At 41.1% G+C, this 18,626-nt stretch overlaps 1 protein-coding gene across 1 annotated transcript; it reads left to right on the forward strand.

Annotated features, from left to right (window-relative positions):
• Positions 1–4,831: 4,831 nt before the first annotated feature.
• LOC131245805 (multiple organellar RNA editing factor 2, chloroplastic-like) lies at positions 4,832–18,131 on the forward strand. The gene is made up of 5 exons (XM_058245512.1): positions 4,832–5,318; positions 5,436–5,533; positions 7,518–7,583; positions 17,376–17,526; positions 17,866–18,131. Exons 1-4 carry the CDS (start codon positions 4,906–4,908, stop codon positions 17,516–17,518), a joined length of 720 nt encoding a protein of 239 aa, XP_058101495.1. The 5' UTR covers positions 4,832–4,905; the 3' UTR covers positions 17,519–17,526; positions 17,866–18,131.
• Positions 18,132–18,626: the final 495 nt, after the last annotated feature.

Genomic DNA, 18,626 nt, shown 5'->3' on the forward strand with positions numbered 1-18,626 from the left:
CACACGCATCATGGTGGGACCGTGCATGGCACGTCAGATGGATGAATGGTAGGGTATAGCCCATGCATCATGGTGGGGCCCCACCCAGCACGACGAGTAGATGGACGGTCAGGATGGGATGCGCCCACCAACAGTGGGTCCAACCGATCTGACTGGCATCCAAAGCCAGATACAATAATATATTATATAATATTATATATCATAAAAAAATATATTAGAATTTTTTATTTGTTTTCGGTTAGCTTGTAAGTATACACACATGTGTGTACACACTCCATGTTAGCCACCCCCGCTAGGGATTGATACCAAGACCTCAAGTGTTGAAACGAGGTATCTCGACTCAGTTTGCCAGTTGAGCTATGGATCTGGGTGTAAATATATTAGAATATAATATAATATATTATATAATAATATAACATAACATAATGCATTATTTGGAAAGAGCCGCCGTCCAGACCTTGGATGCTCTGGACGGTGCTGATCTTGCCCAAAAATCGTGGTGGGTCCACACGCAATTTGGATGGACGGCATGAGTTGAACAACTCATCAAGGTGGGGTGCATGGGGCATGACAGACGGATGGATGGCTTGGATATAGAATGCATGGATCATAGGGGCCCACCGTCCCAGCATGCGGACGGTGTGGATAAAACCCATACATCACGTGTGGTCCACACATGTGGACCTCAACACATCGTGAGACCCCTGGCCGTCCAACGACGATGGGTCCCACCAAGTAGATGAACAACATGGGTTTATTCCCACGCGCAGAAGTTCACAGAGGGTGGGTCCCACGTAGGAGTGGCCCACCCATTAAATATTCTAATCATAATATATATATATATATATATATTATATGATACAATATAATATAATATAATAGCATATGATATAATATATTATAATATAACATGACCCCTGGATGCTCTGGACAGTGCTGATCTGACGCACGAGGTCATGGTGGGTCCACATGTAGGAGTGGCCCACTACAATATTTATTAATATAATATATTATAATATACAATATTATATATATAGTATACAATTTGTATATATGAATGTGTGGGCGTGTGAAACCATGTAACTGGCAGCGTCTAGCGTCCAGGGACGCTGGACGGCCTAGAAAAAAAGGGGTACGCCCCACTTGTAGGCCCCACATGGACGGTTTGGATGGCCCTACGAAATATGGTGGCCCCACGTCAGGTGGGCCACACTTTTGGATCAAGCTGATATTTGTGTTTTTCCTAAGTTTGGGCTCGTCCAAACGGACTGTCATGTGGGCCACTCGGTGGTTGGCATAAATAAAATACATATTTCATGGTGGGCCACATACACACACACACACACACACCGACATACATAAGAGAGAGAGAGAAAAATGAGAAAGGGAGGAGCCCGCCACTATTGGGCTCTCCCTAATACAATGCATACATCAAGTGGGTCCCACAATTAGTGGGCCCTTAGAAATCGAGATCAACGGTCGATCACCCACCTATCGGCCTCCTTCTTTAGCTCCTTGGACTCCTATGCTCATTGCCTTCAATTTTGATGGAGGTAGATGATGAATGAATGGTTGAGATGGGAGATGGGAGAGTGGGAAGGTGGGCCACACTTGGATTTAGGAGAGAGAGCTTAAGACGTTGGGTATTGCTCTTGGGGTTGGAGAGTTAAGATAGAAATGAGAGAGAGAGAGAGAGAGAGAGAGAGAGAGAGAGAGAGAGAGATAATGGATGATAAGGAATGGTGGGATGGGTGTTGTAAGGGAAGGTATGGGCTTAGTTAAAAATTGTGTAAAAAGGGATGGGTGGAGAGAGAGGGAGTTGACTTTGGGAAGTGGAAGGGGATGGGTTGCTTGTACTTGTGGTATGGTGTATACTTGACTTGATTGATGGGACATGTTATAGAGATTCTCTTGAAATTCGCAACGCGTGGCGTTTCTTCAAAATGAACGCGGGCCCACATATCCTGGCCTGGGTATTAAATCGGTGTGCGAGTCGCGGCGTTGGAACCGCAGTGACGATGCGGTTGTAGGGGTACAAGTTTCGAGTCGACTCTGATGTGTAGGACTCGGCTTAGGATCACGCACAAATATCGAATACAGGTCGAGGGTTGCCGGAATTCGACCGAGAGAACCGTGGAAGCATACGGAACGGTACGAGCTAGGATATGGGTCTTACACTGACGCTCCTCGATCTCCGAGTTGTACGAACAGTTCAAATGAGATCAAAGTTACATAGCCCCCATAGTGATGTATTTATTATATCTATACTGCTCGTCCATTGTTCGAGATCATTTAAAGCATTAACCAAAAATGAATCATATCCTAAGATCAACTGGACCACGCCACAAATGGCAGTGGTATAATGATTTTTACCGTTAAAAAAATTCATAGAGCCCACCATAACGTTTATTTTCCATCCAATCTGTTCATAAGGTCATAAAAGACCTTGATGAAGAGGAAAGCAAATTTCATATTAATCCAAAACTTTTTGTGACCCCTAAAAGAGTTTCAATTATAGACATTCAATCACCAGATGCTTTTGCAGTATGGTCCACTTGATGGTCAGATATATCTTATTTTTCGTCTCAAACATTAAGACGAGCTCACAAAATGGTTGGACGGTTTACATATAGCACATACCTGATGATTAGACCCATGGAACTTGCTGACGTCAATACATTAGCCATATAGCTAGTGTGTGGTACTCCGGCCGGTGTTGCTGGTAAACCTGTCATTGGTTTAATCCGTGTCCCGTCAGGTGCGGATTAGCTACTGACAGGTTGAGAAGGGAGACTCGCTCCTCAAGTGATGTTACCAAGTTTTGTAGACCCCACCATGATATATGCTTTGTATTCACACCGTTCATCCATTTGGAGATATTATATTAGGGCATGATCCAAAGAATGAGTCAGATCCAAAGTTTGAGTGGACCCCACCACATAAAACAAAACGATGGAGAGAGTGATGCCCACCATTAAAAAGTTCTAACGGCCACAAGAGTTTTCAATCAACTTGATATTTGTGTTTTCCCTTCTTTCATGTCTGCGTTGATATAAGAACAACATGGATCTCAAATAAACATCATGGTGGACCTCGAGAAGGTTTCAACGATGGGCATCACTCTCCCCTCTATTTTATGTGGTGAGGTCCACTCCAGCCTTGGATTTGCCTCATTCTTTCGATCATGCCCTAAAATAATCTCTCCAAATGTATGGACAGTGTGGATACAACACATCCATTATGATGGGCCCCACAGAACTTGGTGACGTTACTTTAGTAGCGAGTCTCGCTACTCAACTTGTTGGTAGCTAATCCGTGTCTCATCCCATCACACCAGGGTCCCACAGCCCTATACACATCAACACACCACCACTACGGGTGGGGTTGACAACACCACGTAACGCGCATCTCATTTTCGCAAAGCTCGACAACTCAACCGGCCTAGGAAATATATATAGCAAGAGGAATGACCCCACCCAACTACCACATACGTAGGGCTGGGCAACAAGTCGAGTCCGACCTGAGTTAGGGCTGACCCGACTCGATCTGGTTTTGAAATAGGTCTGACTCGAACTCGACTTGACTCGGTACCGAGTCTAGCATGATTGAACAAATCCAAATATGAGTCTGGCCTATACTAATTTGGACCGAATCCGACTCAGCTAAAAGTACCGAGTTGGTTTGAGTTGGTACCGATTCGGATCGAGAGATGAGGGAAGGAGGGAATGGAGAGAAGAGAGAGAAGATGAGGAGGGTGGTGATGGGTGACTGCCGGGCTTGGAAGAGGAGGGTGGGAGGGATTAGAGAGGGGAGAGAGGGGAGGAGGAGGGTGGTGATGGTGGTGGGTGGTTGTGGGGCTTGGAAGAGGAGGAGGATGAGGGAGGAAGAGAGTTTGGGATTAGGTGCAGCGTATAAGGTTAGAGATATTTAAAATTTTGGATTTTTTAATCTAATTTGATGATTTATCTTATTAAAACAATAATTAAAAAAGAAATAATATCTAAAATCAAGCCGGGACGGATGCTATTGCGTGTATGAGTAGAGGAGATAGAGAGATGAGGAGGAGCTCGAAGCCTCGAATGGGTGGCTGCTGGCCGGAGGAAGAGGATGAGCTTGCTGATAGAGGGTTATCGAACGGGTGGCTTTGCTGGAATAAGGTTCTAAGATCGGGTTGGATGCAGCGGGCAACTGCTGGTAGGGTTAGGGTAGGTAGAAAGATTATTATTATTATTTTATTTTTATTTATATAGTACCTGATAACCGAATCAAGTTGGGTTTTAGATCAGGTCGAATCCAACCGGATTGAGTTTCAGTTAGAGTCGGGTCAAATTACATAGCAACTTGAACTCAACTGGGTCGGATTTCAGATCGAGATAGGGCCACTCGATCTGAACCCGACTACACCATTCGGTTTGGGTCAAGTCGGACATAACCGAGTCAATGAGTCGGATCCACCGACTAGAGTAGCCCCCCGCCCACCTCCACTCATACGTGGACTTTTACATTCAAGGCTTCCTTTCCCGCCAACATGCAAGGTAACGAAAAATCTGAGCCGTGAAAAATGCCGCGGCACCTTAACGACCACACGTGAAACACCAAAACTGGTTATTCATCATGTAGGCCAAACGACAGAAATCAATGAACAGACAGTGATGTGAATCAATGCTACTGTTATGGGATAGCTAAAATGGACACATTGGTCCTATTTTTCTCAAACAATCTTTACAGCGGGTCCCACCTTCTCAACGGACCGGATGTTCCGCACAAGCGGTAAATTGGCAGGAAAAAAAGAGAAGCGTTGTATGTCTAAACATTCCTCTCGCAACACAAGCAAAAGAAAATGATGAGATAAACCCCCAAAACCAAAAAACCCTTCCCAAGTCCCAGCTCTCAAACACAAACGCCATGGCAGCAGTTCTCCGAGCCATTATTTCCTCACGCCACCCTCCTCTGCCCTTCTTCCTGTCCAAGCGCTTCATCACGACCCCTTTTTCGCTGGGACTGGGCTCTCCCTTGGTGGGCCCGGCCCGCTCCCGCCCATCCCCACTCTCGCACGCGGTCCGAGTCTTCTCCCCCGGCTCCAACCGTTTCAACCCCATCCGATGCCGAGTCCAGCGATCCGGCGGTGACTCGGCTTACTCGCCCCTCAATTCGGGCTCGAACTTCAGCGACCGCCCGCCGACGGAGATGGCGCCGCTCTTCCCGGGCTGTGACTATGAGCATTGGCTCATCGTCATGGACAAGCCCGGAGGCGAGGGAGCCGCCAAGCAGCAGATGATCGACTGTTACATCCAAACCCTTGCCAAGGTCGTCGGAAGGTTAGGGTTTACGGATGCTTGTTGTTCTTGAAGCTTCCTGGCTTTTGCATTTTCATTATTCCTCATATCTTTTTTAAAAAAATTATGTATGAGTTGTTCTGTTTTGTTAAATTTCAGTGAAGAGGAAGCAAAGAAGAAGATTTATAATGTCTCATGCGAGAGGTATTTCGGTTTCGGATGCGAGATTGATGAGGAGACTTCGAATAAGCTCGAAGGTCAGTTGGTGACATGTCATTGTAGATTCACAGCGGCGAAATGTGAATGCTGCTCAAAAGATTAGGGATTGTTTGGCACCTTTAGAATCCAAATTCATGATTGACAATCCCTGATGTTTTTTCTTCATTCTATCAGTTGTGTTTGGAAGTGGGGATTTTCAATCCAGTGGAATCCAGAAACTGCGTTTGGCAACCTGGACTTTCAAAAGGCCACCTTGTAGGTTGGAGGGGAGGGAGAGCAGTTATAACAGTTGGAGAGGAATGAAAATCCTCGTATTTTTGCAACCCACCTTTTAGAGAAGAATAAGAGGGGACCCTTTTGAGGACTTTCAATCTGAAGTGGATTTGAAATCCACCAAATTCGGGATGCTAAACAAAAGATTTTGGGGTGAATTTGGATTTCACATTGACAACTAATCAAAATCCAAGCTGCCAGACCCCCTTACTTCTTTTGGAATCTATGCCCCCTTCGATGCAGCACATGTGCTCAAGATCTGGACTGTTCATCTGGTGTCCCTTGCCGTTTTTGTGATGTGGTCCAAAAATAGGCTGGTCTAGGCATCTGGTGGGCCACTTGTGTGCGGAAAAATGGATGTTTAAAGAACAAGACCAAGGGACGTCACTGATTACATGCAAGCTATACGCACAATGCATACACTGTGGGCCCGCTAGATGACAACTATGGTCTGCACATGCTTTCCGAAAGTTCCATTGCATGGGCATGTCTAGGAGAGTAGGTTTTGTTTCCTGATTGCCGGGCAATTTGGATGCGGTACATGTAAGGATATAAAGTATTTACTTCCTTCACTATATGGCATGCTAGGCTTAGAATCATGTGGGCTGCTCCTGTTCATATGCTTAAGTCCATGCAATATGTTTGTGGGTATTGATTGATATGTTAAAAAATTACGAGTGTTATTATTGTAGATCCTGCATGCATAATATTCCACTGCTCATGAATGCTATTGCACAAACTGAAGTATAAACTTCCTAAAGATAAATTTACATTACAACCAATATTGCCTGGACACTTATTATTCTTTTTGGGGTCACTTGCGGCACTTGGATACTCATCGTCATGACACGAGAAAGTTCTGTAGATGATCTAAGGCATATGGGCATATTCTCTGCAATTTTTTGCATCCTCATTTTTTTTCAAGCCAAAGATTTCTCACTCTTTGCTGCCAACTTGTCTCCATTCTCTTGGTGTCAAAGAAATTATACACATGCACTCACTCCAAAATGCTAGGTTTAAGTTCATTTCTGTTAGTACATGGCACCCTCAAAAAATCACAAGTCTTGTTTACTTGCTTTTTATGTTCTCTTGTTTGGTTCTCTATGGCGACATTGAGCAAGTGATTTCCACTGTACTGTTGATGTGAGCTGCCATTACTTGTGATGACTATTGCATGATTTTCTAGGTTGGTTAATTGATTATGTTTTGAAATTTGAATAGAACAGTGCGAATTATTATTATTATTATTTTTTGAATTTTCCTTGGATTGTCTATCTGAAGAAAAATCCCCTAATCTTGAGGTTGTTTGGATGCATGGACAAGCTTGTCTTAAGTTAACGTGGTCTAGGCTCTTTGGACAAGGATATCCTTGACTAAAGAGAGTTATCCGCACATCCAAACAACCCCTTTCATTTTTCTTAGTTTCTATTATTTATTTAAAATTTACTTATTTGAGCATGGAAGTGTTGCTGTGCTTAGTTTTTTGAGTTTTAGTACACTTGGCACCCAACCATGCTACTGGTTAACACTGATAACAACTCAACACTAAAGAGAATATAATAAAAAATTTGGGTCGGGAAAATATAACTATCTGGATCACAAGCTTACTTATAATCCAGATCGCTAATTCAGTACGAAAAGCATAGGGGGTTGGTGATTCAAGTAGCCTAGCCTTAGCAAGTGTCTTTGCAATGGAAACATCAATTGGTCCGTGTACTTCTGTGCTAATTGTACCTACATTGTCCACAGGCTTGCCAGGTGTTCTTTTTGTGCTTCCAGATTCTTATGTTGATGCTGAGAACAAGGACTATGGAGGTAAGAATTTTGCCAGTGTGAGACGACGAGTTTTTTTTTTTTGTTTAAATTTTTATAATAATAATAATAATAATTATTATATATATATTTTTTAAAATTTAAATTTTTTCATTTCATTTCATTTCCTGGGGATTTCATTTGACTTGTGTTTTCGTCTTTTCTCGGTGTTGCTGTGTTAAATTTTTAGGCGATCCTGGCATATCATTTTCTTGCATTTGTATTTCATTCTAAACGGGTCCATGCCATCTTCGCAGAGTGGAATTGTATCCAAAGACAATTTCTCTCTCTGAATGCCTAATTGACTAACACTCATTCTCTCCATCGGTAGTTCTTATGCTCCCTGGTGTTGCATATCAGTAAGCAGGAAACATTTGACTTACTGCCTTGATGTTTTGTTTTGTTTTTTTTTTTTTTTGTAAAATGATATCAGATCACGTTTCTTTATGAAATAGTGCTTCCTTAAGGTTCTGCCCCACACCATGCACCTAATGGCACTAATATGGTTGGAAAGGCCAATGATCCATGATTCAGTGGTACACCCAGATGCTACCTATCATCACCGTCATCTTAATGTATTAACATCATCATAGCCTTATCCCACCCATTTGGGGTTTCGCTTTCAGGGTATATTGTAAGCACTCAACAACCGTCCATCTGACATCGCTATTTCCCTGTTGCTAGGCTGGGGACTGGCTAGTGCAATTGCTAACAGGCAGAGTTTACAAAATACCACCTAATATTTTTAGATAATTCATAGGCTTCTTTTACATATTGTTGTAGGTTTGTAGTGTATTGGTACATGATACTCTTTTTATTCATTAGGAAAGTGATACTCTTATTCACCATCCAAATCATACCACTCAAATGTGTCACCAACACCGTACAGCAAGGACACTATATTTGCCTAGGCTTTTTTGACTCGGTGAATCAGACCAACTCGTTCAATCCTGAGTTGAGTCCTGACTTGGCCGAGTCAGGCCAAGTCCCCCACTGTTCTCAATACTGACTTGTGGTGCCGAACTGGATTGTACTCAACCAAGCTAAGTAGACTCAGATGAACCACATCGACTCAGCCATTGTTAGTCCATGATATTTGCATACACATAAGTACAACTTTTGCTCAAGGTTGACCTGGTAGACACAAGCTTGGCACCCATTTATAAGTAGCACTTCAATATTCGTTAATTAATTATAATGATAGAAATCTGTACATTCAATACTGTATTCGTTATTAATGAAGTATGTATGTTACTTGTTCTGGAAGCCAACAAAATTCCTGCTGATTATAAAAAGATGTATTTTGTATGAATAATGACATATAAATGTGGCACATGCGGGGTGGTACATGATGCCTGATACATGGTTGGTATGGCAATACGGCATATACTATGTAATGCACTTATATTAGGAGATTAACTTTGCCTAGTTTATTAATATAACATCCTTTAGATGCGTAATCTTGTATTCAGTGCTACTTAACTTTGCTCGTCCACACCATTAGTCTCAGCCACATCATCATGTAAGCCTTATCCCAGTTAATTGGGGTCAGCTACAGGAGTCTCAGCTGCATGTCGGCCCCAATCAAGTGGCTGCACCATACTTCATTGGAGGGAGGCTGCATAACTCTTAATTTATTTACCAGAAGACAAGTTCCATCTCTTTCCGGTATTTTTTGTTACGGATTGCCGGGCAACTAATGTAGCCCTAAATATGCTGTTGCACATAGCATGTGCAACCCACATGGAGGGAGAGGAAACCGTTTGGAAGATTCTGGAGAGGGGAGGAGAAGTGGCTATAAGAATTACATTCCTTTAGTTGAGCTATTGATGCAGGACAGATGCATGAACTAAGTAACATGTGAGATCAAATAGCCGAATTAAGATATTCAACAAAAAAAACACAAACATCGCTATATTCACCACAAATATCATGAAAATCAAAAGAAAATTATGCATAATCTTGGCCTAAGCTACCAACATCATAACATAAGATCATTAAATAAAAAGAAACTAGGATCTAATGGATGTAAGGACATTCAATTAGCATAGGGTATAGTCTCTTTCAAAATAGGAAACTTAATACAACCTAAGGTGAAAATTAGGGTTTGGGTAATTTAGGAAAATAGGAAAATTAGGAATTTTAGGTTTGGGGTTAGGGTTTCGGGGATGGAAGAAATGAGTTTTGATATAAAGATGGTGGGAAACCAAAAGGGGCAGGTGGGATTCACACGTGTGGCGTGGGAGGATGGATTTAGGTTGGTTAGGGTTTGGATTGTGGATGGGTATGAGAAAGTTGGGTTTGAGAGAAGACGGAGATTTGTGATGAGAGAATTAAGAATCTGAAGAAAATACCTGGATGGGGAAGAAAAGAGAAGATTGTGTGGGGATAGATGGAGACCTCGCACCTCTGTTGATGAAGATTAGCATCGTACCAATATTCCTTCCAAATCCCATGAAGATGGGAGAAGAAAGCAAAAACCTTTTTAAAAAAAAATAAAATTTAAATCATGAAATTCAATGGGAGAGAGCTCACATGCCCCCCTCTTTTTATAGATCCAAGAGGTTTCAAAAATTACAAAATTCTCTTCTTGTGTATTTTAACGAAAATAGCCCTAGTCTAAATAAAATCAACTAAAACACTCATAATGTGTCCAAATATAAAATAAACAAAAATTAAATCCTAAAATATGATAAAGTCTAAAACTGATGTGAACGATCAACGATCAATGGTTCGATCATGTGATCCATGTGATCCAATGGCCCGATTGTCGATCCCTCCGATCCAACGGTCTAGATCACTCCATAAAGCAACCATGTGCATCTTCCCAGTGTGGGGTCTTTCAGATGCTCGCACATGCACATGGGGTCTTCAGCACGATCACGGGTACTTGCCTAGCCATAGGAAAATCAGCGTGGCCCGCCTCCTTACGTAAGGGCGTATATGACGTGATGTCCTCATCAACTATCCTGCCATAGTTCACCTCTATTTTGAAAATGTTGGTGACACTTCAACCATAAGAATGGCATAGTTCTATAGCAAGCCAAACCATTCAAATAGCTGACCCAACTCTGGATTGATCATGACCTAAAATTACATTAAGAACATAATATTTGCTACCTGATCATGCCTCTCGAATTTGGAGCCCTTGTATTTTACTTCTAAACATCCATTGGGTAGTCATCATTTTCATGGTTAGAATTGCTTGATTGCTGTGATTTTAGAGATATTCTCCATTCTTAAATTGACCGAGAATTTGGCCTAATCCTAGATGCATGTATGGTTAGGTTAAAGAATGTTCAAATAAATACACCAATTAACTAACAGTTTTTAGTCAAAGGGATTTGGTAAATTTCAAAACAAAGATAAGGTCATTCTGTTAGGATCATGCCCCTTAGCATAAAATCGCGTAAACAATAAAAATGGAGGACCTAGGGATATGAGGATATCCCAGATCTAGCATAAGTCAATCCACAGTCAAGTTTGGATCTGATTCTACTGACTAACCATCCCTCTTTTCCGTTCAAACTAGAAAGGGGATATCCAGAGAGGAACGAAAGGGGTGAAGAATGAAGGGTTCGAGATGAAGAAAGTACAGGTCCTTTTGTCGTTAAAAGAAAAGGAGGATGACTCTTAAAATTTCTTGCACCTCAAAGATCTAGAAAGAAGGAAACCTGAAATCGGGGTGGAATCCTCAATACCCAAGGACCAATCCTGAAACCCTAATATCTTGAATAAAGAGGAAGAAAAGAGACGAATTTCTACGCATTCATTAATAATGAAAATAGGGTTTCTCACAATATATATATAAGCTATGGAAAAAGTAAAAGTGCACTAAAGCTCCTGAAAACAAGAAAAATAACAAAAAAAGACGAAAAGTAAATAAAGTGCAATAAAGACCCTGACAATAAGGAAAACAAAAACGCTTAAAACTAAAACACCCGTGTGGTAGGGTGTGAAATCCGACCCATGGATCTATAGTTGGGGTGCGGTCATGCCGCTCCTGCACTCGTAGTGCGTCAGAAAATGGGTCCGATGGACCCAATGTCCATCCACATCAACTTCTCCGCTCCGGTACTCTGTCGATGACGCCTCCTCCTTTGGTACACTCTAAAGGGTGCACCATTGATGTCTGCATCAAAATGTGAGGCGATGACTCACCCAGTTTTAAAATGCCGGTGTGTTATGATAGGAGTTTGGTCCTCTTTTTGTGGACAAAGATGTGAATTTGTTGAGCATATGGCATCATCATCATGTAAGTCTTTACCCCAACTAACTGAGGTTGGCTATACAAATCTTGATTTGGTGCCCCACTCTATCAAGGGCCATAACTTCAGTTAGACCATAGGTTATCAAATCTTTTCTTAGAACCTCCACCCACATCTTTTTTGGGTTTTCCCATTGTCCTTTCATAGCCTTCAACTTGCACCTACTCCTAATCGTTGTAGTTCTCAGTCTCTGTTGCACATGACCAAACTATCTAAGGTCTACTTTCCCTCATTTTATTACCTATGGGTGCTACTCATAGGTTCCCTTGAATGTATTGATTCCTAATTCTATCCTTTTTCGTCTTGCTACTAATCCACATTAGCATCCTTATTTTAGCTATACTCATCCTATGAACACGTTGTTCCTTAACTGCCCAACATTTTGTCCCATAAAGCACGGCTGGTCTTATAGCTATCGTATAAAATTTCCCTTCCAGTTTGAGTGGTGACAATCACATAAAACTCCAGAGGCACATATCCATTTCTTCCATCCAACTTGAATTCAATGTGCAACGTCCTTCTCAATCTCTCTACTCTCATGAATTATTCACCTAAGGTATCAAAGTGGTCATTTTGGGAAATTTCTTGGTGAACAATCTTAAATAATTCATTGTTTTCACTCTGTTGTTATTAAAATTGCACCGCATATACTCTGCTTAGTCTGACTAATTTTATTTCCTTTAGATTCTAAAGCATCCGTCCATAAATCTAGCTCTGTGTTTATGCCCTCCCCCGTCATGTGAATCAAAAGTATGTCATCTGCAAATAATTCCTGCATATGTGGAGCATACGGCATGCCTTCGTAAATTCCCTGAATGTCCTTTAATTAGATTTAAAACACTTAGGGCTTGTTTGTTAATGCTGACTTTTTGCACTTAACGCGGAATTGGGAAAATGTTCCGTGTTTAGTGGTGTTTGTTAATGCTTTGGTAACACGGAAGAAGGAAAGCGCTAAGTGGTTTTTCACTGAATTCTTTCCGTGATAGGAGTCTGGCTTAATGGTGAATGCGGAATGCGCTCCATGAATTTTTCATTAAACAAAAATTTTTGCTTCCAAAATTACCCCTTTTCAAGTTACTACGGTAAATTTTTTCTCTTTAAATTGTTTGCGCAATACAAAATCAACTTTTAACATGTGAAACTTCTTTATGCCCCACCATGATTTATGTGTTTGATCCACACCGTCCATCAACTTTTTCAGATCATTCTAGAGCATGAGCCCAAAAATGAGGTACATGTAAAACTCAAGTGGGCCATACCATAAAAACCAATGGAAATTGAATATAACTCAAGTTGACCATTAAAAACCTTCTGGGGCCATAAAAGTTTTCGATCAAGATGATCTTTGTTTTTTCCATTCATCTGGCCTGTATGACCTAATCAACAGATTGGATGTCAAACAAACAGTACAGTGGGCCTTAGGAGAATTTTAACGGTGAATATCCAATCACTATTGTTTTCTTGTGGTGTGGTCCACCTGAGATTTATATCCCTCTCATTTTTTGTGTGAAGCCCTAAAATGATCAATAAAAATGGATGAACGGAATAGATGAAACACATACATCATGATGGGGCCCATAGAGCACCGACCCTAGGTGGTAGGGGGAGTAGATACGTGTCGTGGGAAGACAAGCGCCAACGCTCCTCGAACTCTGAGTTGTGCGAACCGTTCATAGGAGATCAAAGTTACATGGCCCACAATGATGTATTTATTATATCCACACCGTCCATCCATTTTTCGAGATTATTTTAGAGATTAGCCAAAAAATGAATCATATCCAAAGCTCAAATAGACTGCACCAAAAATAGCAGCGGGATAATGATTTTCACTGTTAAAAAATTCGTAGGGCCTACCATAATGTTTATTTTCCATCCAATCTGTTCATAAGGTCAAAAATATCTGGATGCAGAGGAAAAACAAATTTCATATTGATCCGAAACTTCCGTGACCCCAAAAGGATTTCAATGGTAGACGTTCAATCCCCCCCTACTTTTTGCAGCGTGGTACACTTGATCTTTAGAACTGCCCTATTTTTCTGCTCAAGCCTTAAGACGAGCACGAAAAATGGATGGACGGTTTGGATATAACACATACTTCATTAAGTGACCCACGGAACTTGCTGACGTCAATACACCTACATAGGTGTTTGGCACACCAGCCAATCCGCTTCCGTCCAGATCGGACGCGGATTTCTAGAAACGGATTAGCTACTCCCCCTAACACCGGCAGGGGGCTGATGGTTGGTGCTGTGGGCCCCACCATGATGTATGTGTTTCATCCATTCCGTTCATCCATTTTTAAATATCATTTTAGTGCTTGATCCCAAAAATGAGAGGTATATAAATCTCAGGTGGACCACACCACATGAAAACAATAGTGATTGGATATCCACCATTAAAATCCTCCTAAGGCCCACTGTACTGTTTATTTGACATCCAATCTGTTGATTAGGTCATATAGGCCCAAATGAAGGGAAAAAACAAAAATCAGCTTGATCCAAAACTTTTATGGCCCCCAAAATGTTTTTGATGGTAGACGCTCATTCAACACTGTTTCCTGTAATATGGTCCAATTGAGATTGGGATATACCTCATTTTTGGTCTCATATAGTAAAATGATCTGTAAAAATAGATGGATGGAATGGATGAAACACATACATCATGGTGGGCCCCACAGAGCACCGACCACTAGCCATTGGGTGTCAGGGGGAGTAGCCAATCCATTTCCCGGATTTCTCGCGAAGGACGTGAATTAGCTACTGACAGATTGATTAGCGAGAATGGCTACTGAAGTGACATCACCAAGTTATGTTACGTGGGACGCACCATGATGTAGGTGTTGTATCCACACTGTACATCCATTTGGTGATATAAATTTAGGGTATGAGCCAAATAACGAGTCAGATCCAAAGCTCGAGTGTACCCCACAACAGAAAACAGTGGAGAGAGTGCCGTCCACCCTTAAAAATTTCTAAGGGCCACAAAAGTTTTAGATCAAGCCGAAATTTGTTTTTTACCTTCTTTCATGTCTGTCTTAACTTATGAACACGTTAGATCTCAGATAAACATCATAGTAGACCTTAGGAAGGTTTCAACGGTGGGCGTCACTCTTCCCACTGTTTTATGTGGTGGGGTCCACTCCAGATTTGAATCTGACTCATTCTGTCTCATGCCTTAGAATGATATCTCCAAATGGATGGATGGTGTGGATACAACACATACATCATGGTGGGTCCCACAGAACTTGGTGATGTCACTTCAGTAGCGAGTCTCCTACTCAACCAGTCAGTATATAATCTGCCTCCTCCTGTGAAAGACTCGCTGAAAGATTCTGTGTGGGGCCTACTGTGATGTTTGTGAGAAAATCAGTCCATCCATCCATTTTTGGAGCTTATTTTAGGACATGCAACCAAAAATAAGATGTATCCAAAACTTAAATGGGCCACACGATAGGAAATAATGGAGATTTTGTGACCACCGTTGAAACATTTATATGGCTTCACGATGTTTTCACTTCATCTCGTCTAAGAAGGTTTTAACGTTAGGCATTTCTTTCTCATTGTTTCATCTTGATCTTGTATGGCCTACTTGAGTTTTGGATACTCTTCATTTTCGTCGAACGTCCTAAAACGAGTTTTGGATACTCCTCATAAGGAATTTATCTGTTTTTTTTTTATGAATAATGATATTTTAATTTTCTCTTAATTACTATAGTTTATTTGAATTAAATAGAATAATTTTATTTTCATTTAATAAAAAATAATTTCTTTATAACGTAAAACATTTCCAAACAAGAGATAGGGGCAAATGCGTCAAATTAACATATTTCAGACATTTCAAATGTTTGTTAACAAACATGTTGTCTCAAGTTCGGTACTTAATTTTCAGGCTTCCGCCATAATTACCAAACAAGTTTTTTGACTTCAGATTTCAGATTCAACCTTCAGATTTCAGATTCAGGCTTTAGACTTCAGATTTAACAAACGGGGCCTTAGTATCCACTCATAAATCACAATGGAAGGTTTTAGCAAGTCAATAAACTATGGCTACTTGTGTTATGTATAGTAGGGATGGATGCTGCATCTTGAATATGACTCTCTAAATATAGAAAGAGAGCCTACATTGAATAGCTTAGTCGTTGATGCGCAATTACAATTCTATATGGGCTTCCTGTTGTCTAACATCATGAATTTGAGCCATGGGAAGTTCTGCCCACATGTTTGGCAGAAGGAGAAGCAAGGGTGACAGAGCAGTTTCATCCTTAAATCTTTATAGATGCAATGGCTTCATCATCATCACCATCATCATCTGCAGCTAAGCCTTATCCCAATTAATTGGGGTCCTGTTCCCCCATTCCACTCTATCAAGGGCCACACCTTTAGTTAGACCATTGGTCATCAAGTCTTTTCTTTTTAGCTCCATTCACATCCTTTGCTGGCCTTCCCCTTGCCCTTTTGGAGCCTTCAATTGTGCCAACACTCCTAATTGGTGCGGTTCTTGATCGCCATTGCATGTGACCAAACCATCTAACTCTACTTTCCCCCATCTTATTACCAGGTGCTACTCCTACGTTCCTTCAAATGCGTTCGTTTCTAATTCTATCCTTCCTCGTCTTGCCTCTCATCCACCTCAATGTCCTCATTTCAGCTCCTATTAACATGTTGTTCCTTAACTGCCCAACATTGTCTCATAAAACATGGCTAGTCTTATAGTTATCCAATAAAAATTTCCTTTCATTTTGAGTGGTACATGACAATCACATAAAACTCTAGAGGCACATCTCCGTTTCTTCCATCCAGCTTGAATCCTATGGGCAACATCCTTCTCATTATCTCCAGCCTCATGAATCAAAAGTGGTCATTTTGGAAAACTTCTTGGTAAGTAATTGTAACTAATTTCTCATTGTCACTCCCATCGTTACTAAAATTGCACCCCATATACTGTGCTTAGTTTGACTAATTTTAAATCCTTTAGATTCTAAAGTCACCCTTGCAAATTCAGCTTTTATGTTTACGCCCTCCTTCACCTTGTCTTTAAAAACTATGTCATCTGCAAAAAAGAAAAATCTAAAAGATTCAGTTAGTGGAATGTTCATTTTTAAGCTATAAATCTTATAAATCTTTATTTATTATTATTATTTTTTTTGAAACAATTATTTATTTAAAACTGGAATATTCAAAACTTATAAATCTTTATTTATTTACTTTTAACGGTTTTTTATTTTTATTTTTTATTAATTCTATGTTGACCTAAAAGATCTGGTTGCTTCTCAAAAAAGAAAAAGGAAAAAAAAAATAAAATACCAAAAATCTAAAAGAGCCGGTTACTGGAATATTCATTTTTAAGCTAGCAACATCCACAATTAACATTCACAGGCAAAGCAGTTACGCCAGCTTCCAGTTCGAATAGGAAATGTGGAATTGTTCTATATAGGCTGTGGAACCTGTTCTCATGGATTTTGCAATCATTCCCTTCTTTGCTTCTATGGGATTTACCTTGACGAGTGTTTTTTTTTTTTTTTTTGCAGCGGAACTGTTTGTAAATGGCGAGATTGTGCAGCGGTCTCCTGAGAGACAGAGGAGAGTTGAGCCGGTGCCTCAGAGAGCTCAAGACAGACCAAGATATAATGACAGGACCCGATATGTGAGGCGCAGAGAAAACCAGCGATGAGACTGAAGGTTCTGCCTATACTTGTGGATGGAAAGAGATTTTAAGCTTTTTCATGAGTAATGTGGGCGAAGACACGGAAATTAGTGTTGTTGGGCCTTGCCTTCTGTCAGAACATGGTTGTCTTAGGATGAGATGGCTTGAACTATTTTTATCATCCTTTTTGGTGTGTTTAGGGCAATGAATGGACTCATCCTTTTTGGTGATTTTTATTATTGTGGGGAGTTCTGTCTCTCATCTTTTCTAATCTCCTGTTGAAATTTCTAGCATTGCTTCCTAGTTGTTGCTCTCGTGTCATTGCTTTTTCATTGCGCCTGGCCGCCTGGTAATCCAAACCGTTCTTCTGTCAGGTGACTCAGGCCCCACCGTGGACAGCTCACGGAGAAATCCCACTGCTCAGATATCTTTGCCGTCCATACAAATGTCTTAAAATGTAGACTGCTGTTAGTCCAACTATCCTTTCTATGGATGGCGACAATCTCCAATGAGCGGGTTCTTGCGATGTGGTCCATCCATGGTGAGATTGTTTCTTTGTGATTTTGCTAGATCCAAATTGATCAAGATGGGGCTATATTAGAATGAATAGAGTGTAGCCAGATGCTTTAAATCTTCTCAATGGAGCTTGTTGAAGCAAAAATCTGGTTCACCCTCGCTGAGCTCCGAACACTCGCGCCGAGCCCTGTAAGCTTACATAGGAGAAGGCAAAGGAGACCCTGACTAGAGCAGGGGACCCTCCGATGCCAAAGTCAGGCTAAGAATCTGGGTCTAAGTAGTGTAGTTGGGGCTTAAGGTGTTAGATATTGTGTACCTGTTCCTGTTGATATGTCTCTTTTATACCTTTAGAGCGAAGTAAACGTGCCCATCATTCTCGGCACGATCTCTGCCTATAGGAGTGAACGATGCATGTGCTAATATTGACAATTACCTGGAGATCGTGCACCGGATCCTACTCCATGTGTGCATTACTGGAGTTGATCCTTGAGTGTGACCACAGGTTCCATCTTCCTCTGAGCTGATCCTATAGCTTAGCGTCAGCATTTGAGTCGACCCTAAAGTCTGAGTCCTTCCATTGACGGTTTGAACCTGTAAGCGGATCATGCCTGACCGTTGG

The sequence above is a fragment of the Magnolia sinica genome, chromosome 5 (assembly GCF_029962835.1).
Source record: "Magnolia sinica isolate HGM2019 chromosome 5, MsV1, whole genome shotgun sequence".
NCBI lineage: Eukaryota > Viridiplantae > Streptophyta > Magnoliopsida > Magnoliales > Magnoliaceae > Magnolia > Magnolia sinica.